The sequence below is a fragment of the Amblyomma americanum genome, chromosome 7, assembly GCF_052857255.1.
Source record: "Amblyomma americanum isolate KBUSLIRL-KWMA chromosome 7, ASM5285725v1, whole genome shotgun sequence".
Taxonomy (NCBI): Eukaryota; Metazoa; Arthropoda; class Arachnida; order Ixodida; family Ixodidae; genus Amblyomma; species Amblyomma americanum.
The window spans coordinates 115,130,178-115,154,013 of NC_135503.1; the positions used below are offsets into that span (position 1 = coordinate 115,130,178).

Genomic DNA, 23,836 nt, shown 5'->3' on the forward strand with positions numbered 1-23,836 from the left:
CACTCAGCCACCGCGGTGGCTAACACTGATGTTAGCTACTATTCATATGGCATAGCATTTTTCACATTTTGGTTATACTGGATTATATAAGTTAGCATAACCAGTGGCCCAAGGCTTTAGCCAAACAAATTCTACCCAAAAAGTTACACCATGATTTGCTTGATCATGCACATAAGATGAAACAGTCAGAAATTTTGGGCTTTTGTGCCACTTCGACGAGCCTTCCGAGAGTGGACTTAATTTTCAATCACCCACTTACGAGAGACATGACGATCTTCTCGCGGAAGGGGTCAATGGGTGGGTTGGTGACTTGGGCAAAGAGCTGCTTGAAGTAGTCATAGATGAGTGGCTGGCAGAGTGACAGGCATGCCAGCGCTGCATCGTTGCCCATGGAACCCAGGGCTTCCTTCCTGCCACCACAATGAAGAAACAGGCATGCATCTATTACAGTGCATGTCTACCAATACAAAACTCTGTATGCGGGAGCATACACAATAAGCCTCTCAATGGAAAGTAGTCGCACATTTGCTTACACACCACACATTATGCACATCCACGAAACTGTACTCCTAACAAATCGTTCTTTACAGCCTTTCTAATATATGTTCCATTCACTTACTAAGCAATGAGTGATGACTGCATTGAGTAAAGAGGGCGAGTTTGAGCAGAATACTGAGAGTTAAGTTTAATTAAGAGTTTGAAAAGATCATTAATTTATAAAGCTACGTCAGAAAAAAATAAGAATAAAGTTTGCAGGTCTAATGGAAAGCTTTATCGGTTCTGTTAGTTTCTCTGTGGAGTGCACATGCATTCATGTCAGACCAATATGCCTTACAGACTGATACATATTTGTCTTAGACTGTACTGATTCAGTTGGTTTCAATTTGGGTTGTATTGATGATTTTCAGAAAATCGAAACCATGCGACACAGAGGTGCCACAAACCAGACTAATACGGATTGGCTTGCATGGAACGACATCTGCTCCGTTGCATTAGCAGTTTGCTGGAATATTCAGACATAGTTGTGAGAGTTCTACCATAAAAATATCTTAGGAGGGCTGTTACATGGATGTTTTCATACAAACCTACAAAGTGTCTGCATGAGTTTTCTAGCATGAGCAATACATAGTGAAAATAGGAATAGGAAATTTTCACAGTATATATTGGAATGCTTGCAGGATAGGGGCAGTGGACTGTGACAAAAAATTCTCGCTATGTTCGTAATTTGGTGCAAAATATAACACGATGAGGCGCACAGTGGTTACAGAAAAAAAATATCTTGCATACATATACGCAGTGCTGAAAAAATTCCATTCAAAAAATGGAATTTTTTCACACTACTTGATGCAAAGTCATAACGTTCAAACAGAAAAGGACTTCGTAATTACTGTTTGGGAAAGAATGGCAGTGCAGCTTAGCCTCAGGAAGCCAGTATTGATCATGACTTCCTGTACCAGCGTGCAGGCGCGTTTCTGCCAAAGCAGCAGCACTCGCATGGCTGATTGGATATGGGGGAGATGTCAAGGAATCATCAAAACATCATTTATTACCAGATTCTACCTTTAAAGAGGAACCAGACGATTTTTAAATTGATCACATTTTCAGCATTCTATTATACCTTTATATACTCATGTCCGCAAACACAATATCTAAAAATGCTAAAACCATTTTTGCAGAATCGCAGAGAACTAGGAGCTTTACACATAACATGCAAGAGGTTTTTGTGCGGTTTTTCCATAATGGCATTCCTTATTGCAGCATATGTGTGCTATGATATGGTGCTTCGTTATCCAAGGAGAGTGAGGGGTGATAAATGATTCCATTCCGATTACATTTCATTACGATTTTTTTTTTTGCACTACCTCTATCCTGTACCTTCACTAGCTGTCACTAGAATCTGTCAGTCACATGACCAGATGGTAAGACCCAAACAAAATCGGACAAACAGAACTGTATTGCAATGACCTTACATTCGATCATTACGTGCCTTTCATCCACCCCTTACCAACAAACTCCTTACCAATGAAACAAAATGACAAAAAAATGTTTATCTCTAGTTAGGGCATAACCCTTCTGTTTTTCTATATTCTTGGCATGTATAGCTCTGCATTACATTTCTTACCGCTTGACTTGGAAATTTATGTGTTATTTTTTAAATTTTGTTTTCAAATTTGTGTTTTTTAAATTTGGCATCGTCATTGTATTTTCCACCTTGCATATACCCCCCTGAGGGGTTAGCAGTATTCCGAATAATAAAACTGAGATAACAAGGCACGGTTAATTACACTGTCAGAAGAGCGCAGGAAAATGCGACCTCATTGGTCTCGCTTTCCACTTGCACACAATTAGAAATGTAATTTGATGTAGCACACAGCTAATAAAACTAATCAACAAAAAAAAGACAAAAGGCAGCTTTCATCAGTTAAAATTCAAGCAACAGTGACTGAAAAACTTGTTTCCTCTACAAGCAGCCCCATGACAACTGCTGAATGTTGCTTGTCTGTAATGCTCAATGCAAAAAATTGTGCTTCTTGTTTTGTCCTTTGCCTGTTGTACAAGAGTTTTCATCATCGGTGTCATAGATTTGAAATCTTATTCAAAGCGCTTAATTTGTCTAGCGCAATGTTTTCACACCATATGGATGCTAGACAGTGACCTGTTCCTTATCTAGTTTATTCCTTAAGGAATAAACTAGATAAGGAACAGGTCACAGGTCCTCACGTGAGCCAGTCTCATTTCTCGGCTGTGTAGATTTACACAGCCGAGAAATGAGACTGGCTCGCATGAGGCTGATAATCCAACGAACAAGCATGAGTTTATCATGAAATTTAAGACAAGCATGCTTCTACCTAAGCTGACTCCAGAGGCAGTCCTTTGTAGCACCATCATGTTGGATCAAAAGAAATGCCCCCTGAGTCATGAAAATCACCAGTACGCAATATTATTGGGCCAATATAGAAACCAATACACCTTATAGACTGATAACATATTTCTTATAGACCATAGTGACGTCTCTATAGGTATGGTGACCACAACAACCAATACACGTCATTGACTAATACGCAATTATCTTCTAGACCAAATATATTCGCCCATGGGACTGATAGATTGATATGCATTAGTTTATGGGTTATACAGGTTCAATCTGTTTGTAATTTTAGTTTGCTCACATTGTTTTCTTTCCAGCTCAGATTCCTTAATCTCAACAATTAACTGCCAAGCACAAAAGCTTAGACAACATAAGCCTTTTTTTTTCTCATTCAGCATCAAAACTTGCTAAGCTGCCTTGCACATTGTTGCAAGCACATAAATCCAGTACTCCTATTTAAAACGTATAGAAGGAGCTCTCACTGTTTCTAGCTCTGAGCTAGATAGCATGCCTGTTTATACTTTGCTCTGTATAGTTGCACTTGCAGTGGCTGTTCTTTATCCAGTTTTAGGCGCCATCTGCTTCAGAAAAAGCAGAGTTTTAATAGCAAGATGCAAACACACTTCAAACACCTTATATAGATCACTGTGTGGAAAACTTTGAAGCACTAAATACAATCTGCACAAGAATCTGCACACCATTTGCAAATCCCCCACCATTGCGACTTGCCAAACTGCCTCACAGTTAGTAATTAATACAGTGCTGAGATGAAGCGTCGCGGGAATGAGTGCTCACAGTTTCCCACGGCTTCATCCAACTGCCACCAGCAGTCGTGGCGCACTTCTGACGCTGCTTTGCCGTTGAAGGATTTGCAGGGGCTGGAGAGAGATCGCACATGCGCCTCTCCGCTGCTGCGAAGCACAAGTCAGTCCTGGTTTCAGCAATGCCACCCGGGGGCAAACTGCGCCTTTACAAGGCCCCACTGCATTTACAAACAGAACTGACACCGCCTGCCCGCTTCCGATGCGCTGTCGACGGCGCTGACATGAGAGGTGCGGCTGTCTTTTTTTGTAAGATTTGGATCTCGAACTAGTTCAGCGAGTCTAAAGGGACGCTGAAGACAACTTGATGCAAGTTTTGTTCTCTAAACGTGGCTCTTTCAGCTTATGTTGATGCTTGCACAACAGCAAAAAACGCGTTTACCATTGAGAAAAATTCCATTTAAAAATGCAATTTTTTCACACCACTTGTTGAAATTCGTGACGTTTAAACAGAAAAGGACTTCGTGATTACCGTTTGGAAAAGAATGGCAGTGCAGCTTAGCCTTAGGGATCCGGGAGAAAAAGCTAGTCTTCCCGTCACCACAGTATGCTTGCAAAGTCTGCCGGTGGCAGTGATATTCGTATTTAATTTTTGGCCTTTTCTAATTCATAAAATCTCCATTTTCAGTGCAGGTAGAGTCTTTAACATTAGGATGTCGCGAGCTGTCGATACAGGCAACTTCAATTTGTCTTCAGAGTCCCTTTAAGATGAAAAAACAATAATGCCTCCGTTTCATGCCTGCAAGGCTGCATAAGCTATCAACCTAGTCAAAGCCAGTGCAGTACAAGGTACAAGCGAGGAAGGAGTAAGTGTACAACCTGCCTGCATTTAAAAGCAGGGAAGTTATGGTGACTGAAACTGCTTTAGTTAACAAAAACGAACACTGAGTAATACACTTCTCTTGTTAATGTACCAAAGCGTATAAGCAAACATGGCTCAATAAACCTCTCCTGACTGCTGCCTGTAATGCTCCTTGTTTTCTTTACTTCTGTTTGTAGCACTTGGAACCCTTTCTCTTGGTGCCTTCCTCCTCTACACTCATTACATCAAATAAAAATGGAAGATGGGGTGAGCTAGGTAGCTTTCCATAGTGATTAAAAACCAGCGCTACCAAGCACAGGACAAAGAAGAAAACGACACACATGGCGCTTGGTAGTGGTGGTTTTTAAATAACCTTTGATATCAAGATGGTGGACACAGTGTCCCTTACAGGTGGCATAATAATTCCCTTTCTTAACCTTGCCCACAAAAATCTCATCTGAACATAAATTTCTAATATCTATCTACTGTAAGTGCCACCACATGCCCTCCTTAAGGTGCTGTCAACAAGCCCTCTTAATTTCCATAGGTGCGTAATGAGGGAAGGCAGGTGGGGCAGTGCCCCCCCCCCCCACAAATTGCATGAGGGAGGGGGGGCGCAAATTTTGTCTCCTAATGTTCCCTGCTACCCAGAATACTTGAAGAGGCACTACCATGAATGTCAGCACCCCCTTATAGATAGAAGGATCTGGGCATGCCATGCTCTTTTTCCATACAACACCTTCCCACAAACTGACTTCTAAACTGTTGTCACCTCACAAAACTGTCAATCCTGTCAGCCTCAAAAGTACATGCGTACAGATTTTGGCGCACATTTAAAAGAATCCCACGTGTAAAAATTATTTAGGAGCCCTCCACTGTGATGTGCCTCATGGTCTACAGTGCTACTTTGAATACATAATAATTAAACATGAACCTAATTAGTTAAGGGCGGTGCAAATACAAAACATTGAACTGAATCATTCAGCAGTACATTTGCCAATGGTATAGATGTGTGCCAATCACCAAGATTTCTAGAAAGCTTTTTGTGTTTAAACCATGTGAGAGAGGCAAATTTACGAAAACATTAAAAGGTCAAACCTACACGAACTACTATGGAACACCTCATGCTAGATGTTTCAAACCTAATGTTGTAAAATGGATAGTTGGGCTAGTTATGTGTTCATTTTGGGTGGAAAACAGTGCGCACGGATGAAAGTCAGAGATAGAGAGACGTCTGTGTGTTTCCTTGTTCTCTGTCTTTCATCCGTTCGTGCTGTTTTCTACCCAAGATAAACCTAATGTTGTTGCCACAAAGCTCAGTAGATATGTAGCTATAAAGCCTGCTTTATGCTTACATGTATGTAAACATTCACATAGTTACTTTTGTAGAAGCTTAAAGCTACAAAATAAACAGGATAAGCTGTAATCAGCTCGAAAATAATTTAGCTGCCATTATTTGCTTGCACTCTTTTCACATTCCCATTAGCACAGGATGGTGATGACATAGAATGACTGCAAAATCAATTTCAGAAAAAAATAACTTATACAATAAATCTATGTACATCCACAAAATAAGGGAACGCCTGGCTATGGCAAAGACAATAGGTAAGTAGAGCTAACAGTCACCAAATCATGAAATCCATGGCCTCATATGAGATGTTGCTGTTATGCATATTTTTATATTATAGTACTCTATATAGTTCAAGCGGTAGTTATAATAATGATTAGAGAATCACTACATAGGTTGCAACATGCACACAATCTTAAAAGTTACTGTGAGCGTGTCTTCTCTCTAATTGAACTAAATAGTTAAAACACAACACAAACAAAAAGTGTGTACTATCGCTGACTGTACTTTGCACTATTCAATTTAACTAGAAGTTTTAAGATGCAGCCCCTGCATAACTTACTCAGTCTGGACCATGGGCAGCAGCAGCAGATTGATTGTCTCCGTTGAGTAGCCAAAAAGGGGTAGTCGCAGGTCTTGGAACACCTTACTGCTCTTGGCAAAGGTGCTTGTGTCCTGTCGGCGAAGTCCCGGCACATGCACAGGTCCTGCTGCCTCATGCAGGTCCGCCAGCGTGAACTGCACACATCGCACAGGTTGTTTTCTAATAGAGAAGTACCTGAACAGGTTAATTACTATACTAGGGGCATGGGGAGCATATTCGAAAAATAAGTCAGATCATTCAAACAATTTCAACTTGGCTTTCAAATAAATCAAGTACTCAAAGTTGCAAATAATCCAATGACTCGATGAATTCTTAATTAGACAAGCATGGTCGCCATAATTCAAAGTCAACACTAAAGACAAATTGGAAGTCTGCCTGCATCGACGGGTCACTGCACTACATTGACCAAGAGGCTCCTTTCATTGAATACTGAGCTTTTATAACCTAATGATATTTTAAAAATAACCTAATGATAATTTAAAAATAAATACAAGTATCGCCACTGGCTGTTTTGACAAGCAAACCGCAATGAAGTCACTAAACTTCCCTCTGCAAATCTCTGAGGCTAGGCTGCACTGCCATCCGTTTCCAAACAGTGATCACGGATTCCGTTTTAGTCCTGACGTCATGAGTTTGAATATAGACAGCAGGGAAAAAAATTCTCCATTTTTTTTAATCCAATTTTCATAGCAATAGAAGGGTTTTTTTGCTGCCAAACGAACATTAATTCAGCCATAAAGAGCCAAACAATAAATTTTTACCAAGAATAAAAATTGGATGGATTTTTTCTCAGTGGCACGTTGAGAGTTCGTCGAGTTCCAGAGGTGTCGCACATCAGGTTACAGGTGAGGTGAAAATGAGATTGAAATCTCCAATGGCCCTACCCAGTGTCTGGACTGCAAAAGGTGCACTCACCATCTCCTTGAGCCAGTTACCCAGCGGCCTCTGGCGGGCAATCTGCAGTTTCAGCTCCTCGTCCTTGGTGACGTTCTTCTCCAGCGTGTCCACAAGCAGCATGCGACCGGGACGCAGTCGACCCTAAAGTGGACAAGGACATCACTTGCACAGCACCCTTAAAGCCATGTATACATGCAAACAGGGCATTCCAATGCGTAGCTATATCATTCTGGCTTCACAGATCTTGCTAATGGTCTGCAAGGAGAGCACTTAAAGTGGCAGACGATGTACAAAAAGACTATCAGAAGCAAGGTTCTTATTGTTATTAGTTATTTTTTGAGGCTGCACTGGCGCAGCTATCAATTCTCACCTTAGGTTTGGTTTGGTTTATGGGGGTTTAACGTCCCAAAGCGACTAAGGCTATGAGGGACGCCGTAGTGAAGGGCTCCGGAAATTTCGATCACCTGGGGTTCTTTAACGTGCACTGACATCGCACAGTACACGGGCTTCTAGAATTTCGCCTCCATCGAAATTTGACCACTGCAGTCTGGATCGAACCCGCGTCTTTCGGGCTAGCAGCCGAGCGCCATAACCACTCAGCCACCGCAGCGGCTAATTCTCACCTCAATAAAACCACTGCGGATGTAGAAAAAATGTGATAGGATGCTATGACAGTACCTTTTGCAGAACCATTTCTGATGGAATGTCAAGCACACCGACTTCACTGGCCATCACCATGTAGTTGTCCTTGGTGATGTAGTAGCGTGATGGCCGCAGTCCATTGCGATCCAAGATGGCGCCAATATAGCGGCCATCAGAGAATGTCAGAAGAGCTGCGATGAGAGAGAGTGAGTGAACGTTTGCCTACATCTCCTTTGCCAAAGGCTGCATGGACATTGTGGTGCCAAACTACCATGAAGTTTCAAACAGCTGCCATAAACCACGAGTAAAAGAAGACTGACATATGCAACAAGTGAAGTCACAGCAGCATAGGGCTTTATTTATTATTTATTTACCCGGAGCATGAACAGGCATTACAGTTGGGGGAACTTACAAACAGATGACATAAGCAGTGTCGACCAGCAACAGAACTAAATTAAATTCACTTTAAATTCAATAATCCCTGCAAGGTCAGGAAAAAGGAACTTCTAGCAAGTCCACTCTTGCTTATTATTTTTTGTTTTGCCTATGTTTTTGTTTTTCTTTTTTGTTCTGCATATATTTTTTTGTTTCTTGGTATCAGTTCAATACAGGTTACTTTTGTCTCACTCACTATGAGGTAACATAACACAGTGATGAGCCAGCCCAAAAAAGTGAACAATATGAGATCATTGCACATAATTTTTGCCATCAGTCTTTTATCGTAACAAACTCAGACATTGCGTCATGCAATTATGAGTAGAGGTGAATCAAAATGGCTGGTTAGCCAGGACAAGGTTTAACACTTTATGTTAGCATAAAAGCTGCAAAGGAACTAAAAACCACAATGGTACACTTTTTCCTGCCCTGAAATTTCATCTGTCCTTAAGAGTCGCCACAGACAAGAAATTGTGTAACATTCTAATTAGTCAAGCTAAAAAATGCAACCAGTATGTTTCTTGATCTTGATCCAATAGCTTTGCCCCTCAGTGGGATCCTGCTACCCAAATGTCTTACTACAACAAGATTTCCTGCCACATTGTCTGAGCAGAAACGGCACAGCTCACCTGTGCATCTCAATGCTACTGGCTGCATTCCCGTGGAAAGCTACTGTAGTGTTACTCAAACTCACTTCGACACTAAAAAAATTACACTGGAAAACACGAAAGTCAAACAGAGTAAAACAGCACAGCGACAATGGTAGGAAACATGGCGGATCTAAGCTTCGCCATACATTTCTTGTGAGAAGACACAATCTGCTTCATGTGAAAACTCTGCGGTGAGGCAGTTGCACTGAGGCCCCCAGAAAAGAACTCACCTGGACCGTCCCAGGGCTCCATAGCACATCCACTCCACTGGTAGAACTGCCGCTTCTCAGGGCTCATTTGCTCATTGTTTTGCCATGCCTCGGGAACCATGGTCATCACAGCCTGTGAACACACAACAAAGAAAAAAATGAGTGTCTTAAGAACATAAACAAAGCTTCACGAAAAAAAAAGGAGGGTTGATTCCAGCTAGCCGAATAGCACATAATTAAAAAAATATTGCAGATATTAGTTCTACTCCTCTAAATGGTGTCAGATTACCCAGCTTTTTAAACTCGGCCAGTTTACTATGAAGTAAGTTCTAAATTCGATTACTTAATGACAGGGAATGGCCAGTTTGATTCACTTATTACAGAGTGATAACTTCCCATATTTAGCTGTGTGACTGTTTTCAATGCACAATCGTCAATGTCATGTATATATTGCTACATCTGCCAGAGGTCTTCACATCAAACACTACAAAGAAAATGGAAATCTCAACATTCAGAGAGACTGCACCTTTGATTTCAGATGACTCAATAGTTTGGTACAGCTATTGGCAAATAAACTGTCTTCAGAAAAGCTGCCTCTTCAAATTATTTGCAAGTTAATTTTTATTTATTTATTTTATATCCCACAATGACCACCAGCAACACACGTCTACTAAACTGAACAACCAACTGACCTCAGGCAGGGTGCGCTGACCAGCCATGACAAGAAATTCAAGCACAGTGTCGACGCTCCCCGAGTCCGAGAGGTTCGGCTCAACCACAGGGTACAGCTCACGGAGCCTGTCCCCGAAGATGGACGTCTGCATGACGCCCTCACGGGCGCGCATCAGGTTCACATTGCCCTGGAGCGTGTTGATCTCTCCATTGTGCGCCAACAGCCTGCACATCACATGCACACCACATGGTACAGCAGACCATGAAGGCAATCGCAAAGCAATAATAAAAATAAAAAGGCGGAAAAGCGACTTCCCGGGATGCATGTATATACAACCTTTGTCCATAAAGTTCCGAGACTGAGTCCATAAAAAAAATGCGTTTAACATTGAAATCATTTGTGCACCACCACTTCAAAATAGTCTCCCTTGCAATTTACACAGCTTCCAACACTTCTTGAGGTCTTGGAAACAGATGGAAAACGATTCTTTTGGCAGGGCTGTTAGCTCAACTTTGTCGTGGCCTCTTGAATGTCCTCCACGCTCCACATCCAGTGACCTTTTAGGGCTCTCTTCACACAAGGAAACAGGAAAAAATCGCATGGGGAGAGGTCAGGCGAGTATGGCGGATGGGGACGTACAGTAATGCTGTGCTTGGCGAGACATTTTGTCACAGTGAGAGCAGTGTGCGGCCTTGCGTTATCGTGGAGAAGGCTCCATTGTCCAGATGCCCATAAGTCAGGGCGACGGCGCCGCAGTGCATCATGCATGTGTTGGAGCACGCGGATATAAAACTCCTGATTCACCGTCTGCCCTTCTGGGATGAATTCGTGGTGTATGAGACCTTTGGCATCGAAAAAAACTATCAGCATCATCTTTGTTTTGGTCTTCTGTCACCGCACCTTTCTCGACGCCGGAGAGCTTGTGAACCACCATTCGGCGCTCTGCCTCTTTGTTTGAGTAGAGTATCGTATTGAAAACACTGTGTTTCGTCTTCAGCAATGATGCTGTCGACGAATGCAGCATCCTTCTCTGCCTAGGAGAGCAAATCAGCTCTCAGTGATGCCCGCGTGTCCTTCTGGTACTGTGTGAGGGAGTGCGGCACAAGTCTGCCATTCAGCTTTCGTTTCCCCAAGGTCTCACGCAAAATTTGGTGGCATGTTGTCTTAAAAATGTTGAGAGCATCTGTTAGCATGCAGACTGTAATGGTGCGGTCTTGCAGCACGATTTCCCTCATGCGAGCCACGTTGTTTTCATTCCGTGAGGTTGAAGGGCGCACCTGCCTTCTGTTGTCTTCCACTGACGTTCTCCCCGAAACGAACCTCTTGTGCTGCTTGAAAACTCGCGGCCGCAAAAATGCCTCGCTGCCGTAAGCGTCATGAAGGAGCTCATACGTCTGTGTGGCTGTCTTGCCAAGCTTCACACAGAATTTTATGTTTGCACGTTGTTCGAGGTGGATGTCCATCTCTTCACATTCACTCACAGTAGAATGCGCAGACGACTAGTGACAACGTATTTTTCTACATGTAGTGCCATCTAGCGGCTGCCACAGCAATTAACATAAATAGTTCAGGTTAGCCCGAAAAGATGGTCCTACACATACGCGCCAACATTTGTTTTGGGGAAAATAAATCAGTCTCGAAACTTTAAGCACAAAGGTTGTATGCGTGCCCTTTAATCTCAATGAGTTCGAAAAGCAGTGGCATATTATATGTATGAAACAGAAGTTCATCTTCATGATGTTTACTCCATGCCACCGAATGTCTGGTCCAACTCTTAAACATGCAACATCGCATGCATGACGCATGCTAGTGGCACATTCCATACACCTTGCCACGATTCCTGAGTGACCATAACAGCTTGTCAGTTCACTTGTGGGCTGACAAAGAAGAGGTGCAATACTGTCACTAACAGCTCTGCCTTCTCTCCCAAAAAGAAATGTGAAAAAACAATTGAATTTCTAACATCTGGATCTGCTTTCTCCCCTTTATGGTCAGCACTCATGTTTGTGAAAAAGCGATGCTGTAGTGTTGACGACAGGCTAAACTTCCCAATATGCTTCTACTCACTGATGCAGCATGCAGATCTCAATATAGAACCCAGTTGAAGCCAGCTTATATCAGCAAATAAGATCAATGAGGCATCACACAAATGCATTAGGAATTTGCGCATGTCATAAAATGGCAAACTGTGCAAAGAGCTGAACAGGAAAATAAAAATAAAAGAGGAAAAATACACTGAAATAAATCAAGGAACGCTGTGAACTCTAAATAATTCAAACTCGCTCAATTTAAAACAGTTAATTTGAACTATAATGCCCTGATCCCATCAACATCGTTGCCTTTGGAAGCTCCCCTTATTCGAACTCCACATAATTCAATAATGTCAGGCCTGTCTCAGTCTGAATAATCGTGATTCGATTGCAGTAAACTTGAATCAGGCAGTGTAGTATTCCAGTGTGACAGGGAACTCGGTGATATTTCGTCTAAGCAATTACAGTTCGCAAGACTGCACCACTCTACAGTGCATCCTCAGCATTTTACAATGCAGAGTCACTCTTGGGGCACTTTTTGAAGTTTTTTCTCGCAAAAGGAAGGACACTCTTGAATCATGAAATTTAACCAGCGTCCCTCTGTGAAATTGGATGACAGCGTACAATGCAAGGCAGCCGAGAGAAGAGCACCAACTGACCGCAGTGGGTGAGCCCGCTCCCAGCTGGGGAAAGTGTTGGTGGAGAAGCGGGCATGGACGAGCGCCAGGTATGTCTCACACTCGGGATCCTGGAGGTCCAGGAAATAACGCCACAGCTGGGTGGTTGTCAGCTGGCCCTGCAGGAGGATCATCAGTCTTAAGGTTTCGAACACATCTGTTGGATGAACTGGACAAGTCTTCAGTAAAAGAAGAACAAACAAGCCCCAATCCTAATCAAACAATATTAAGCGAGTTCCCTGCTTGATGGCTACTAGCACTGCTCCTGAAAGAAATGTGAACAGTTGACCGCCTCTTCATTCAACGGCTTTACTTTTGGACAAAAGTGGCCCCTGAGGTGCCGCAGTACTTTCGCGTTCCCCAAAAATGGCTTCATCCGTATTACCAACAGCAGTCCCGGCAGTTAGCTAACTTTCAAAATGGTAATTCTCACAGGAATATTCCAAGACTTAAAGCTGTTGCTATTCCATACATTAAGACCTCTTTTAAGAAAACCTGATACTGCAAAACCTGCACTAAGTAAATGAATTCCAGTTTCACCAACAAACTGCAATAGCTAACAATGCTTTGAAATTTTTTGCTCCAGTTTCTAATCACAAGAGCTTTCACTTCGAGTTCTACTATAGTGGCAAGTTTCTGGCCATTTACAAGCAGCATGCAGACATGCCAGTAAAACATGCCCCACTTAGAATGTGCAAATTCAAAAATAAGGTGAATCAAAGAAAATAATTAGCAACTGCAAGCGACCTTGGACACTGCCAAGCAAGCACCTGACATACCTTGTACACAATGGTGTCTGGCGACAAGCTGCAGATGTAGTAGCGTAGCTTCTCAGTAGGGATCTTGTGGGAAGTGGTCTTCCGGAGGACAAACACCTGTGAATGAGAAGCGAATGCCTTCATGTAATGTTGCTGCTTTCGTTTTCAACACCAACCGTTGATAATCCCAATCCCGTACACAATAATAAGATTCTCACTTCATAGCCCCCAAACAATCTGAACAGATACCTTGCTCATCACACTGCTCTGAGAAACTCTTTGCAGGGTCTGTCCTTCGTGCAAACTGAATACCAGAAATTTGTTTGCGATTCTAATTTAATTATGCCTATTCGGGAACTGAGTATTCAACTCATATTCTTGAACTAAAGTATTCCCAAATGTCTAAGAAGAAAAGGAAACAATTTCCACACAACCTTGCACTCCTCAACAATTATGTAGCACATGGCAAGAGCAGGCAGGCAAATAAAAACAAACGAAGTAAGGTGCTCACGTCTCGCTTGAAATCGTCGCCTGCCTGTCCACCGGTGGGCACCACAAAGACTTGGCGCATGTAGGGTTCGGTCGAACGAGCCACCGAGCCCAAGGTGGTGTCGTCTGTTGGAAGGGTCCTCCAGCAGAGAACCTGCATGAGCCAATGCAGAGGACCTTGCCTTTCACATCTCTGTGCACTTGCCAACAATATGCACTGCTGCTTCAGTGGTCATATCCCAGGAATTAATCTTGGCCATGGTGGCCAGATTTTGATGGGACAGAATGCAAGAATGCGGGAGATGTCCATGTGTATTAAAGAACTCCTGGTGGTCAATATTAATCCGGCGAACTCAATCACAGCATCTGTAATAACCTACATGCTGGATCAGAACCTTAAGCAACCCATACCACACCACATCCCATTCAGGAACGCATTCAGGAACAGGCTGAGCACCAGGTTCAGGAACACGTTCAGGAACACAAGTTAGAAACTACAATGGCAAGGTAAAAGTACCCTTCAGTTTGTATATGCCTGCTTCCAGTCCATTAGCAGCTTTCTTATGAAACCAGAGCATAGCAGCTCGCCTGTTCGAAAGAACTAAAAAAGCGAATTTTTATTGCGCGTTTTTCCAGAATTGTCCATACAGAACCACCCACCATGAATGAAGGCATAGCATTCATCACTGTGCAGAAATTAACACATTTTACAGCAAAGTTTTGGACTCAAAAACACTATCAGCACATATCTGTGTCACAATAACGCTGAGGCAGAAATGCCTTAAGCCATGAAAATTCAGACACTGTGATAAGCATGAAAAGTTAAAATGCACTGATTGTGGCCCAGATAAATGCAAAAAATATTTTTTTAAATGTCGCTGTTCCAGAAAATATCACAGCCAATGCCAGATTTACAAGACTGGCTAGTGAAACCACAATGGGTGGCCATTTTTTACTAAACTGAACTGAAACAGCTCAACAGAAACAGCTAGAAAATATTATCAACACCATGTTCACAAATTAAAACTGTTTTGTTGTTAGCAATGACAGTTCCATCATTCCAAGCAGCAAAAAGAAAACTGAAGGTTTAGTGTAAGCACCACTTTCCAATGAATACTTGCAAAAGATGCTAACCAAAGCAAAAAATTGGTTTCATATATACTAATTAAAATCACCGAGGGCAAGTTACACTTTTCAGTAGAGAATGTCGAAAGGTCAGCTTACTCAGCCATTTCCAAATGAGATTTCTGTTCAAGCAAGAGAAGCTGCATAGGCACCTTAACTCTGACCACGAAGCCTCAAACAGCAGAATTTAGGTCCTGCATATTTCACATCATGCTCACCATTTCCAGTCTTGTGCAACATTTCAATCAATGCAACACCCAGCATTCAAATTTGCGAGATTTTCAATAACTTAGACATGCAAGCAATACGAATCAAAAACCTTTCTTCTTAATTTTTCCATTTTCTCTCCACTGTAGCTCAGTGCTTTTCAAGCTCAAGCTTCAGCCCCTTCCCCCCAAGTGAGTTTCAGTCATGACAGCAACACACCTTGAGATTGTTGACGAGTGCCTCCTCTTCAAACCTCCTCTCCGCTTCAGGAGCTGTCATCTGCTCGAGGAAGCAGACGCCAGTTGCATAGTGGCCCGCAGGGGGCAGCACAATGTTCAGCTCCTCCCTGCACAGTAGGACAGAGTCAGAGATGAGACCACACTGCAAGGCAGAGCTCGCATGCTTTACGGTCATTTACAGAGCTCACAGTGACATGCGTACGTTTTTTTTCTTTCGTTTTTTTTTTCTGTATGTTTTAAAGAACAAAGTCTATACAGAAGGGTCAATTTCTAGCGGCTTTCCGTAAATTCATCAGAACTTCAATGGTGCTCCTTCCTGAGGGTTTAAGAAGAACATTTCACAAGCTGAAATTCTGATGTTTATAAATAAACGAGTACACTCATATAAGCAGTTCCTGCTGCTATGAAAATGGATTCTACCTTGAGCACAACAAATTCGCACATGTACTCAAAGCTGGACTGTGAACCATGGAAACGTGCCACACTGTCCTTGTGCAAAGCACAATAGGCTCTCAAACAAAATTTTGGAGATGCAGTCCTTCCAATAACTAAACAAGACAACAGCAGATGTAATGATCAAGTAGAGGACAGCTAGAAAGCATATAAACCATATACAGTTTGCATGTGGAGGTGCTTTTAAGGCGCGCAAAAAAGAAGGAAGCTGCATCGTAACAATGGCAAAGGAATTGCTTCTGTACGGTGCAAAGTAGTCTTTATACCCCAATAAGTCGGCTGTTACATCATCTTTGTTTTCAGAAACGGAATGAAAAAAAGTACTGCATGGGTGACCTACCAGCCATCAAGCAAGGAACACACTGTAATGCAGCACTTAACTTCCATTGGCCACAAGTAGAAGCTCATACTTTTCATATCATCTATAGCAGCATATGACAGAAAATTTGCATAGACCTCTGCAAACACTATGGCGGGCACTAAGGCTGGCATTTAAACTAAGGACACGCGGGCACCAGTCCGATGACGCCAGGCAATCCTGCTTTGTGTAAAAGTTCACAATGAAGGCTCCGAGAGGCAGAAGTCTCCAAAGATGCGGGCCATGGGTCCGATGGGTGCGTTTGAAAAACTGGATAGAGCATAGCCATGACACGATGACAGTGAGCCCATCGTCTCCACATCCACCAGGGACTCCAGAACTCTTTTTGAGTGAGGGGGCGGGGGGGTAAGACTTCGAGCTTAATTTGCTATTTATTTATTTAATGCTCATTTACATAACAAATTTTATATTTTTTATTTTTCAATGTTGAAAGGTTGATGCAAACTGTCATGCTGTGGTGACGACAATCCAGCAGTCAGGAAAACAACGAAAAGGCTTCAATTCTAAAAGAAACTGTTTAAGAAGCTGATTCGCGCCCACTAAGCACTGAATGACTCGGCGGCGATAGCCACAAGCGTGCTCGGCAATCATCGAACTGAATGCCTGCAGTTCTTGGCCGCACAAAATTTAAAGCTGGCAAGGAACTTCAAGATAAAGAACCAAAAGGGTTGAATATTGGGCGAGTTGGTACGAATTCATAGTGCTGTGGCACCACAAGGACAAGGACGTAGACAGAGTGACGACAACAAAAGGGCTCACTCGTGTTGTCGTCACTCCCTCTACGTCCTTGTCCTTGTGGTGCCAAAGCACAATGAAAGAACCAAAAGCAACTAGAACAATCTAGAAAATTGTGGAAGCAGTTGCGCGTCACGATCAATGGAGGTAAGTCTGGTCGCATCTCACATTACAAAACGAAATGATAAAGCTGCATGCCGGCGGTTCTGAGTGCGAACGAACAAACGGGGCAAATATATTCACGGCAATATAAAACGAATTGAAATGGGAAGCTTTATAGATGGGATGCTTTATGCATGAGGAGTGATCAATTGCATTAAAAAAGTTTGTACATAGTTTGTTTAAATTCTGCTAATCATGGTCATGTACACGGGTCAGACAGTTGACTTCTGCTAGAACATGACTGTTTTAGGTTACTCATATACAAAATGCTTTACAACTGGCTACGAAGCCAAGTAGCTCAGCCCCACTGTGTTTTTGCATTAAAGTAGTCCTAGCTAGAACTGAAGTGTCTCGATTGCCAGAAATCTGACCCAAGTGCAAGCCGGGGGGGGGGGGGGGGGCGACCGCCCACCTTCCCCCCTCTCCCCTGTTCCGAGGTCCCTGAGGTCCATTAATTATGTGACTGGAACCTATCAATACAGACACGCCGCGTCGCACAAAGCACGATGGCCACAGGGCCAGACAGTTTAGAGGTCATTTGTGCCAAAAAAAAAAAAATAATCCCACCAACAGTGTCACTGCTCCAAGACATATGGATATCGGAAGAAAATTACAATGAGAATACGCCAATTAGATGCGATATTTTATATGAGCCTAGAAGAACTTCGAGGAATTCGCAATGACAACACTCTGCTAACCTTCTACCATTTTTCTTCGGCATACAGGCGCCGGTAGTCAGCTAAAGCCGGGAGCGCGTGGGAGAGAGACGCACCTGAGCCTCTTGCGGTAGAACTTGTCCGGCACGGCCATCATGACTCCGGCTCCGTCGCCAGTGTTGTTGTCACAGGCACACGCACCGCGGTGCTCCATGCGCCGAGACATAGTCTCCGCATCTTGAATGAGCTGCGAAGAAGGCACACCATCGTCCTTGAGCTAGCTGCCACACTTAACCCGACATATATCTTTAATACACATGTGCACGCGACAACAATTAAGAAAACCACACAGACACTGGCGCAATTGTCAACATACAATTAACGCAAGAATGCAAGCAAAGAAAGTGTGCTGTAGGCGACTAAAACAATGTCTCCTTTTGTATACAGTATCGGCTTACACATCGCTGCAATATCGTTATAAACGACATTTCTCACGCTATACAGACTGAGCCAGCGTTGTTTGGAGCCTTCGGCCAGCGCGCTTTGCTGTCAAGAAAGCGGAATATCTGGCAGCACCTGCAGAACCCGAGGTGCATTTTTTTTCTGCGTGACTTCTTTATTAACGCAGTTGCGCTTGAGCATAGCGCGTGCCTATGAAACACAGGGAGCCGCTGGCATTGCGGGCTTATTCGTGCAGGCGCCCAAATCTCGTCCGTTTCCTTCCAAACAGTCGCGCGAATCTTACCGCTCACTGCAACCTCTCACAAACATCCGGCTAACGTGTTCAAACGAGCGCAAGTGTGCTCAGTGCAATAAAGGTCAACGGCCCCCACGCCTTCGTCCACGCGCGCACCCCGTTCCGGAAGGCCGTCTCGGCCACGCCTACGCGCGACCTGCAGAGCGCGCTTCACCGCAGCGTGATCCTTTATGCGGAGAAGCCCGACGCACGTGCGAAAAGCGGCGATCGACCACCGCCAGCAGGGGAGCAATTACCGAGCGGCGCGAGCAGCCGGGCCGACGAGGCACACAAAGGAGCACACGAGAAAACGAACACAATGTGGAACAAGCACATAAAGAAGGTAACACACATTAAGCAGAGCAAACACTACACAGGGTATTGCGGTGATTCCTTGCACCCCTTTTATTCATTTTTACATGGTGCGGGATGCTGCTTTAGCACGGAGTCAGCACCCGAGCCTCGCGTCTGGAACTTGCGGGCCGCTGGCGGAGTGAGAGCGGGAGGCTGTTAACCGGTTATTGCGGGTGCGCTGTAGCTTGACAGACAGTAAGTGCGGCCTAGATAGAGGACCCCTTCAACTAAAAAATCTGTGATCACGCTATAGTAGGATATAAATTAAGAAAGCAGCAGTAACTAACACAGGGCCACGGTCCCCGGCGTACTGTATCACTCCGCTAGCCAATCGAAACAGTGACTTAAATCAGCTTTTTTTAACATTTGACTTTACTAAATAAGCAAAATTCTAGAGCTTGTCTTTTCGTCTGATTAGCTTCTTATTTAGGTTACATGAAAAGTTTTAACAACAGACTACTTTTTTTGTCGTGGAGCAATTCTGTGCGACGGCCCTGAATATGGGCGAAGGTCTACTGCAGACTTAAGTTGTATGCGATATTCAGAAAGCTATCTTGTAGATTTTACTTAACCAGCGCAATATTAACATATATTTCGCCAATTTCTCGACGCTCCCCACCGGCGAAGCTAGCATGTCGAAGTTTCGCCCTTTTGTTCCGAGAAATAGTATTACCCTCAAAAATGATCTTTTTGCGCTGAAACACTCGAAATATCTATGCGTGCTCTTGTAGATATTTTTTCTAACAAAAAAAAAAACAGTGTCCACGATCCAGTTCGCTAAGTGACGGGGTTTTGGGGACTGCGAATTTTTAATTTGAAATCGAACGACCACAATTTTTTTTCTCGTTTTTTTCCTCTTTCCAAAGCGCATGGAATGATAGACTGTTAAAGAATACGCAAGACGAACACTTGGGATATGTTGGACTGCAGCGCCGAGAATGCGATCAAAAGAGGTTTCGGCTCCCCTCTTTTTTTTCTTTTTTTTTTCACGAACACTACACTGTGCTGTAAACGACTCAACTTTCGCAGAAACCTCGTTTCCGCGCTTTTTCGCGAGTTTCCCGCAGACGGCGAAGAGCTGACCTTGGGCGAATAATTTCGCCTATAAAAACGCGATAAAACACCAAGCAATACAGGGAAGAAATCTCGCGCCAGGGCTCAACGCGATGCTCTATTAATAAGGCTGTCCCGAGGCAAAAAGATCTGCGCACTTTCAAATCAGTTCGAGACAACGAAGGAAAAAAAAAACGTGCACAATTACTTCTTCCACAAGAGGACGCCAGCCCGCTGAAGAAATCGCAAAACATCTGCTCCAACCTGCTTCGCAGCTGCATATACAAAGTTCACACGAGGGAAGCAGTTATTGCGGGCAGGGATCTTTTTTCAAGCGAACCACCGCTGAAGCATCATCGGCAGCAGCAGAAAGAACAAGACCCCTGCCGAGCGTTCCCGCACTTTACAGCACTCAGTCGCTGCAAGCTTAAGAATTCAATTGCAGGCACTTTTTTTTTTCGATTACAGCGCGCTCGATTACGAAAACCTGCGTTATTCGCGCGAGATCGATGCGGGGCACTAATTAATTAAACGGCCAATTACGGGCAGCCCGGGACACCGTTGTTCACGGGTTCGCGTGTGCGCGCCCGACGAAACTTTTTGTTGTGCTTGTTATATCTTTCGGTTTTCCGTTTCTTTAGTTATTTTCACGTCGTACTCAACTACCTAGGAACATCACGTCTTTATTGTTCGTTTTTCTCTGGCAAGCCCGCCAGTGTGCGTGTTCAACGGTCGTCGCAGAACCTTTGAATAAATTTGCGGCACTACGTATCATCGACGTATAATACGCACCCAAGTATGCCATTGTTTCGTTCAGATAATGCAAGGACTTATCGGCGCCTATAAATCTTCCAATATAAGCAAAGAAAAACACAGTGCTGCAGCGAAGTACTGCTGGGGACAAAAGTTTCCGGAAAGCGAGTTCTAAGAAAAGCGTTCATTGTAGGTCCACCTCGCTGCCCACTCGCCTGAAAATGTATGAGATATTAAAGCCTAAATGCTCCTTCCTCTCTTCACAGCATCATGTGACTGGGTTAGGAGGTGGACCTGCAATGAACGTTTTTCCTAGTACTCGCGTCCCGGAAACTTTTCTCCCCAGTAGTACGTGATTAGTACGTGAAATGTAAAAACGGACTGCGTGGTCGACCAAAGGTTACCGCGCAGATACACGTCAAATTAATTAGGGTTAATTGGAGAGACATGGGAGAGGCCTTTGCCCTGCAGTGGGTGTAGTAAGGCTGATGATGATGATGATTACTTTGCTGCAAAGTATCTTGACTTCTCGCTCGCTTCATCCTGTTTGACAATGTAGACACATATGAGGGTACAAAATGGCGCAACGCCCAAGAAGCAGGCACATACGTGTACACGAACCACACATGGCACTGTCCCTGTTGTGCCGTGTCACGTAGCGGTTGCCTTGTGCATACGGTTTTGTAACTGAAAATCAGCGTGCTGTAACGATAGGCTGCATCCAAAGTAGTAATGTACAACACGGTAGTCGAATTAAGGTTCCAACGTCGTCATTGTTAATCCTGTACCGAAATCTCGGTGCACGGGCGTCTTCGCGACTTGCCTTCATTAGAACCCACCGCCATGGCGGCAGTAATGGAACCCTCGAACTCATGATTAGGCCGCACTGCATGCTGTGAACCAATGCAAGTTTCAGCGGCGCCGTCACGCTTCCAAAGAAGCTACTAAAATTGTTTACCTGGCAGAGCTTCTTTCTACGAAGTTCACAAGAAAAGGGGTTCTTGGAACTGAAGAGACGCGTACGTCTCTCAACCTCTCGCCTGGAACTGTGTGTCTTCCCCGAGGTTTCTTCGTTTTTTCGGCAGGGAAAGAGCTGAACACGTGAGCACGACATCTTGCTTCAGACGACGAGACACCTGCCGTCGGCCATCGTGAGCGACCTACCGTTCGAGGCCGTGAACGGCGCATGGCCACTCGAGGTGAGCTAACCGTTTCTGTCTCTCTTCGCGCGCGCTCCCACCTTTTGCGGTTTTTTCCACGCTGCAGGCGTGAGGGACGCTTCGCCGTTCCGCTGGTTTGTCTGAACGGGCGATTTGGTTCACGATTTTAAACTGACCCCGAATTGCGCTAGCACAAAGGACGGGACTGACCTTGTACATCTGCTCTAAAGGGCAAGAAGCTCTCCTTGATTAGAGAATTCGCGTCTGTCCCCGGCTCTGACCCCAACCAGCCGTTGTGGCGACTCATCGTAACTCGAAGTGGAAGTGCAGAGCTCTGACTGTCACGGCTGTCACGTACGTGCTACAAGGCGACATGCCGCCGCTAGCCCACCACGCGCAATTAGCAACTTCCCGTATACTCTACCGCCCGATTTCAAACAGCCGCCCACAAACCGTGCTGCTACAATATGAGCTTTCTGAACGGCGCTCCAAACAGTGTCCTGAGGCGGCGTAGCGCGTCCGGCGTTATGCTAAAGCGTGGTCCGATTTCGTAGCTACCGCTGATTCCATCGAGCCGCTATTTAAAGGGCTTAATGAGGACACGCCTGCAAATTTGGTGCATGAAAATGTTAATAACAAGGAATTTCTCGCGTTTATCATAGCCAGTAATCCGCTAACGAACAACTCACCGTATCTCCATCTTGGTCGACATACTGCACATTAATCCTGGTCGACGCGAAAATAAACATTGTTACGCCGCGTTGCAGTGCAGTCAAAAGATGATCAGAGGGCTCTTTGAGCGCGCGAGGATTAAGCTGTGGAGCCCGGCAAACGCTGGCTGTTGCGTGCCGTCCCTGATCCCCGCATTGACCTTGTATGTAAATAAGCCTCCCATCCCCGCAACTTCGTATCACGTATACGAATTTCAATTTCAATTTGAATTCCGCGTTAAAAGTGTTAAAAACGCGACTGCCTTGTGTCGCTGCCCACAGCCGTGACGGTGTCCCAGCACTCGGCAGGTAGACGCAGCGACGCCTTCAAACGGCGCTTCGACAAGCGCTCAAATGGAATTGACACAGAATGCGTGCTATATTTAAAACAGCGCAGAACCGAACACCGCGCGACACATGTGCGCCTCTTTTCCCCATGTACGTTTTTATTTATTTTTTTTTTCTTCGCGCGGTTGCCGGCACGAAAAGCGACCGGCAGTGAGTTCACAGAGCACGCCTTCAAGGGCCTACCGCCACGGGTGGAAATGGTAGGAAAAAAAAAAAAAGACCGAGGAGATTTCGCCAGCTGCCCTACATCACGGGCCAAGAAAAAGCACCGCTTCGTTTGCGTTGACAAGCGACCGCGGAGGCTTTGGGCACGAAACACTGCCAGCCTTGCGAGGTTGGGAAAGAAAGAAAGAAAGAAAGAAAGAAAGAAAGAAAGAAAGAAAGAAAGAAAGAAAGAAAGAAAGAAAGAAAGAAAGAAAGAAAGAAAGAAAGAAAGAAAGAAAGAGATAAAGAAAGAAAGCTGAAGCCTGTCAGCATTCTTCCCACAGACTGTCGGGAACGCTAAACCGAGGAGGTCAAGCCTAGCGCGCAGTAAAGGCGACGCCCCGGACGGCCATTCAAACTATGGGGAACTTGCGCTGAAGTTTGCAGTGCCGATTGCAGCGCCATAACACACTGCCTAGCGAGAAGAGCAAGCAGTTTTGGGTAGTGCTATTAGTACTTTTCCGCGCCACCTTCAGGCGCTTATGTTACGTGAGCCTCCGCGCTCTGGCGAAGGCGCACGTGCCGTGCCTGGGCTACGCCGAGAGAAGCTAGGCAATGAATGCTGGCTGCCAAACGCGGGTATCTAATCGCGCTGAATGTGTTATCGCGTTTGCAGCGGCCCAAGCGGCTGACAAAAGCAGTTTTAAGTCACCGAATG

General features: G+C 44.4%; 1 protein-coding gene across 2 annotated transcripts in view; it reads right to left on the reverse strand.

The window, feature by feature from the left end:
• Positions 1 to 23,836, reverse strand: part of LOC144099487 (uncharacterized) — a 145,286-nt gene that overhangs the window by 54,104 nt on the left and 67,346 nt on the right. For both annotated transcript variants that reach the window (XM_077632827.1, XM_077632826.1), the window contains exons 3-13: positions 17,977 to 18,107; positions 15,456 to 15,582; positions 13,927 to 14,058; positions 13,437 to 13,532; positions 12,640 to 12,776; positions 9,970 to 10,174; positions 9,299 to 9,410; positions 8,020 to 8,174; positions 7,360 to 7,482; positions 6,403 to 6,578; positions 260 to 410 (exon numbers count right to left, since the gene is read on the reverse strand). In XM_077632827.1, the coding sequence (XP_077488953.1) occupies positions 260 to 410; positions 6,403 to 6,578; positions 7,360 to 7,482; positions 8,020 to 8,174; positions 9,299 to 9,410; positions 9,970 to 10,174; positions 12,640 to 12,776; positions 13,437 to 13,532; positions 13,927 to 14,058; positions 15,456 to 15,582; positions 17,977 to 18,107 (1,545 nt within the window). The remainder of the gene's footprint in view (positions 1 to 259; positions 411 to 6,402; positions 6,579 to 7,359; positions 7,483 to 8,019; positions 8,175 to 9,298; positions 9,411 to 9,969; positions 10,175 to 12,639; positions 12,777 to 13,436; positions 13,533 to 13,926; positions 14,059 to 15,455; positions 15,583 to 17,976; positions 18,108 to 23,836) is intronic.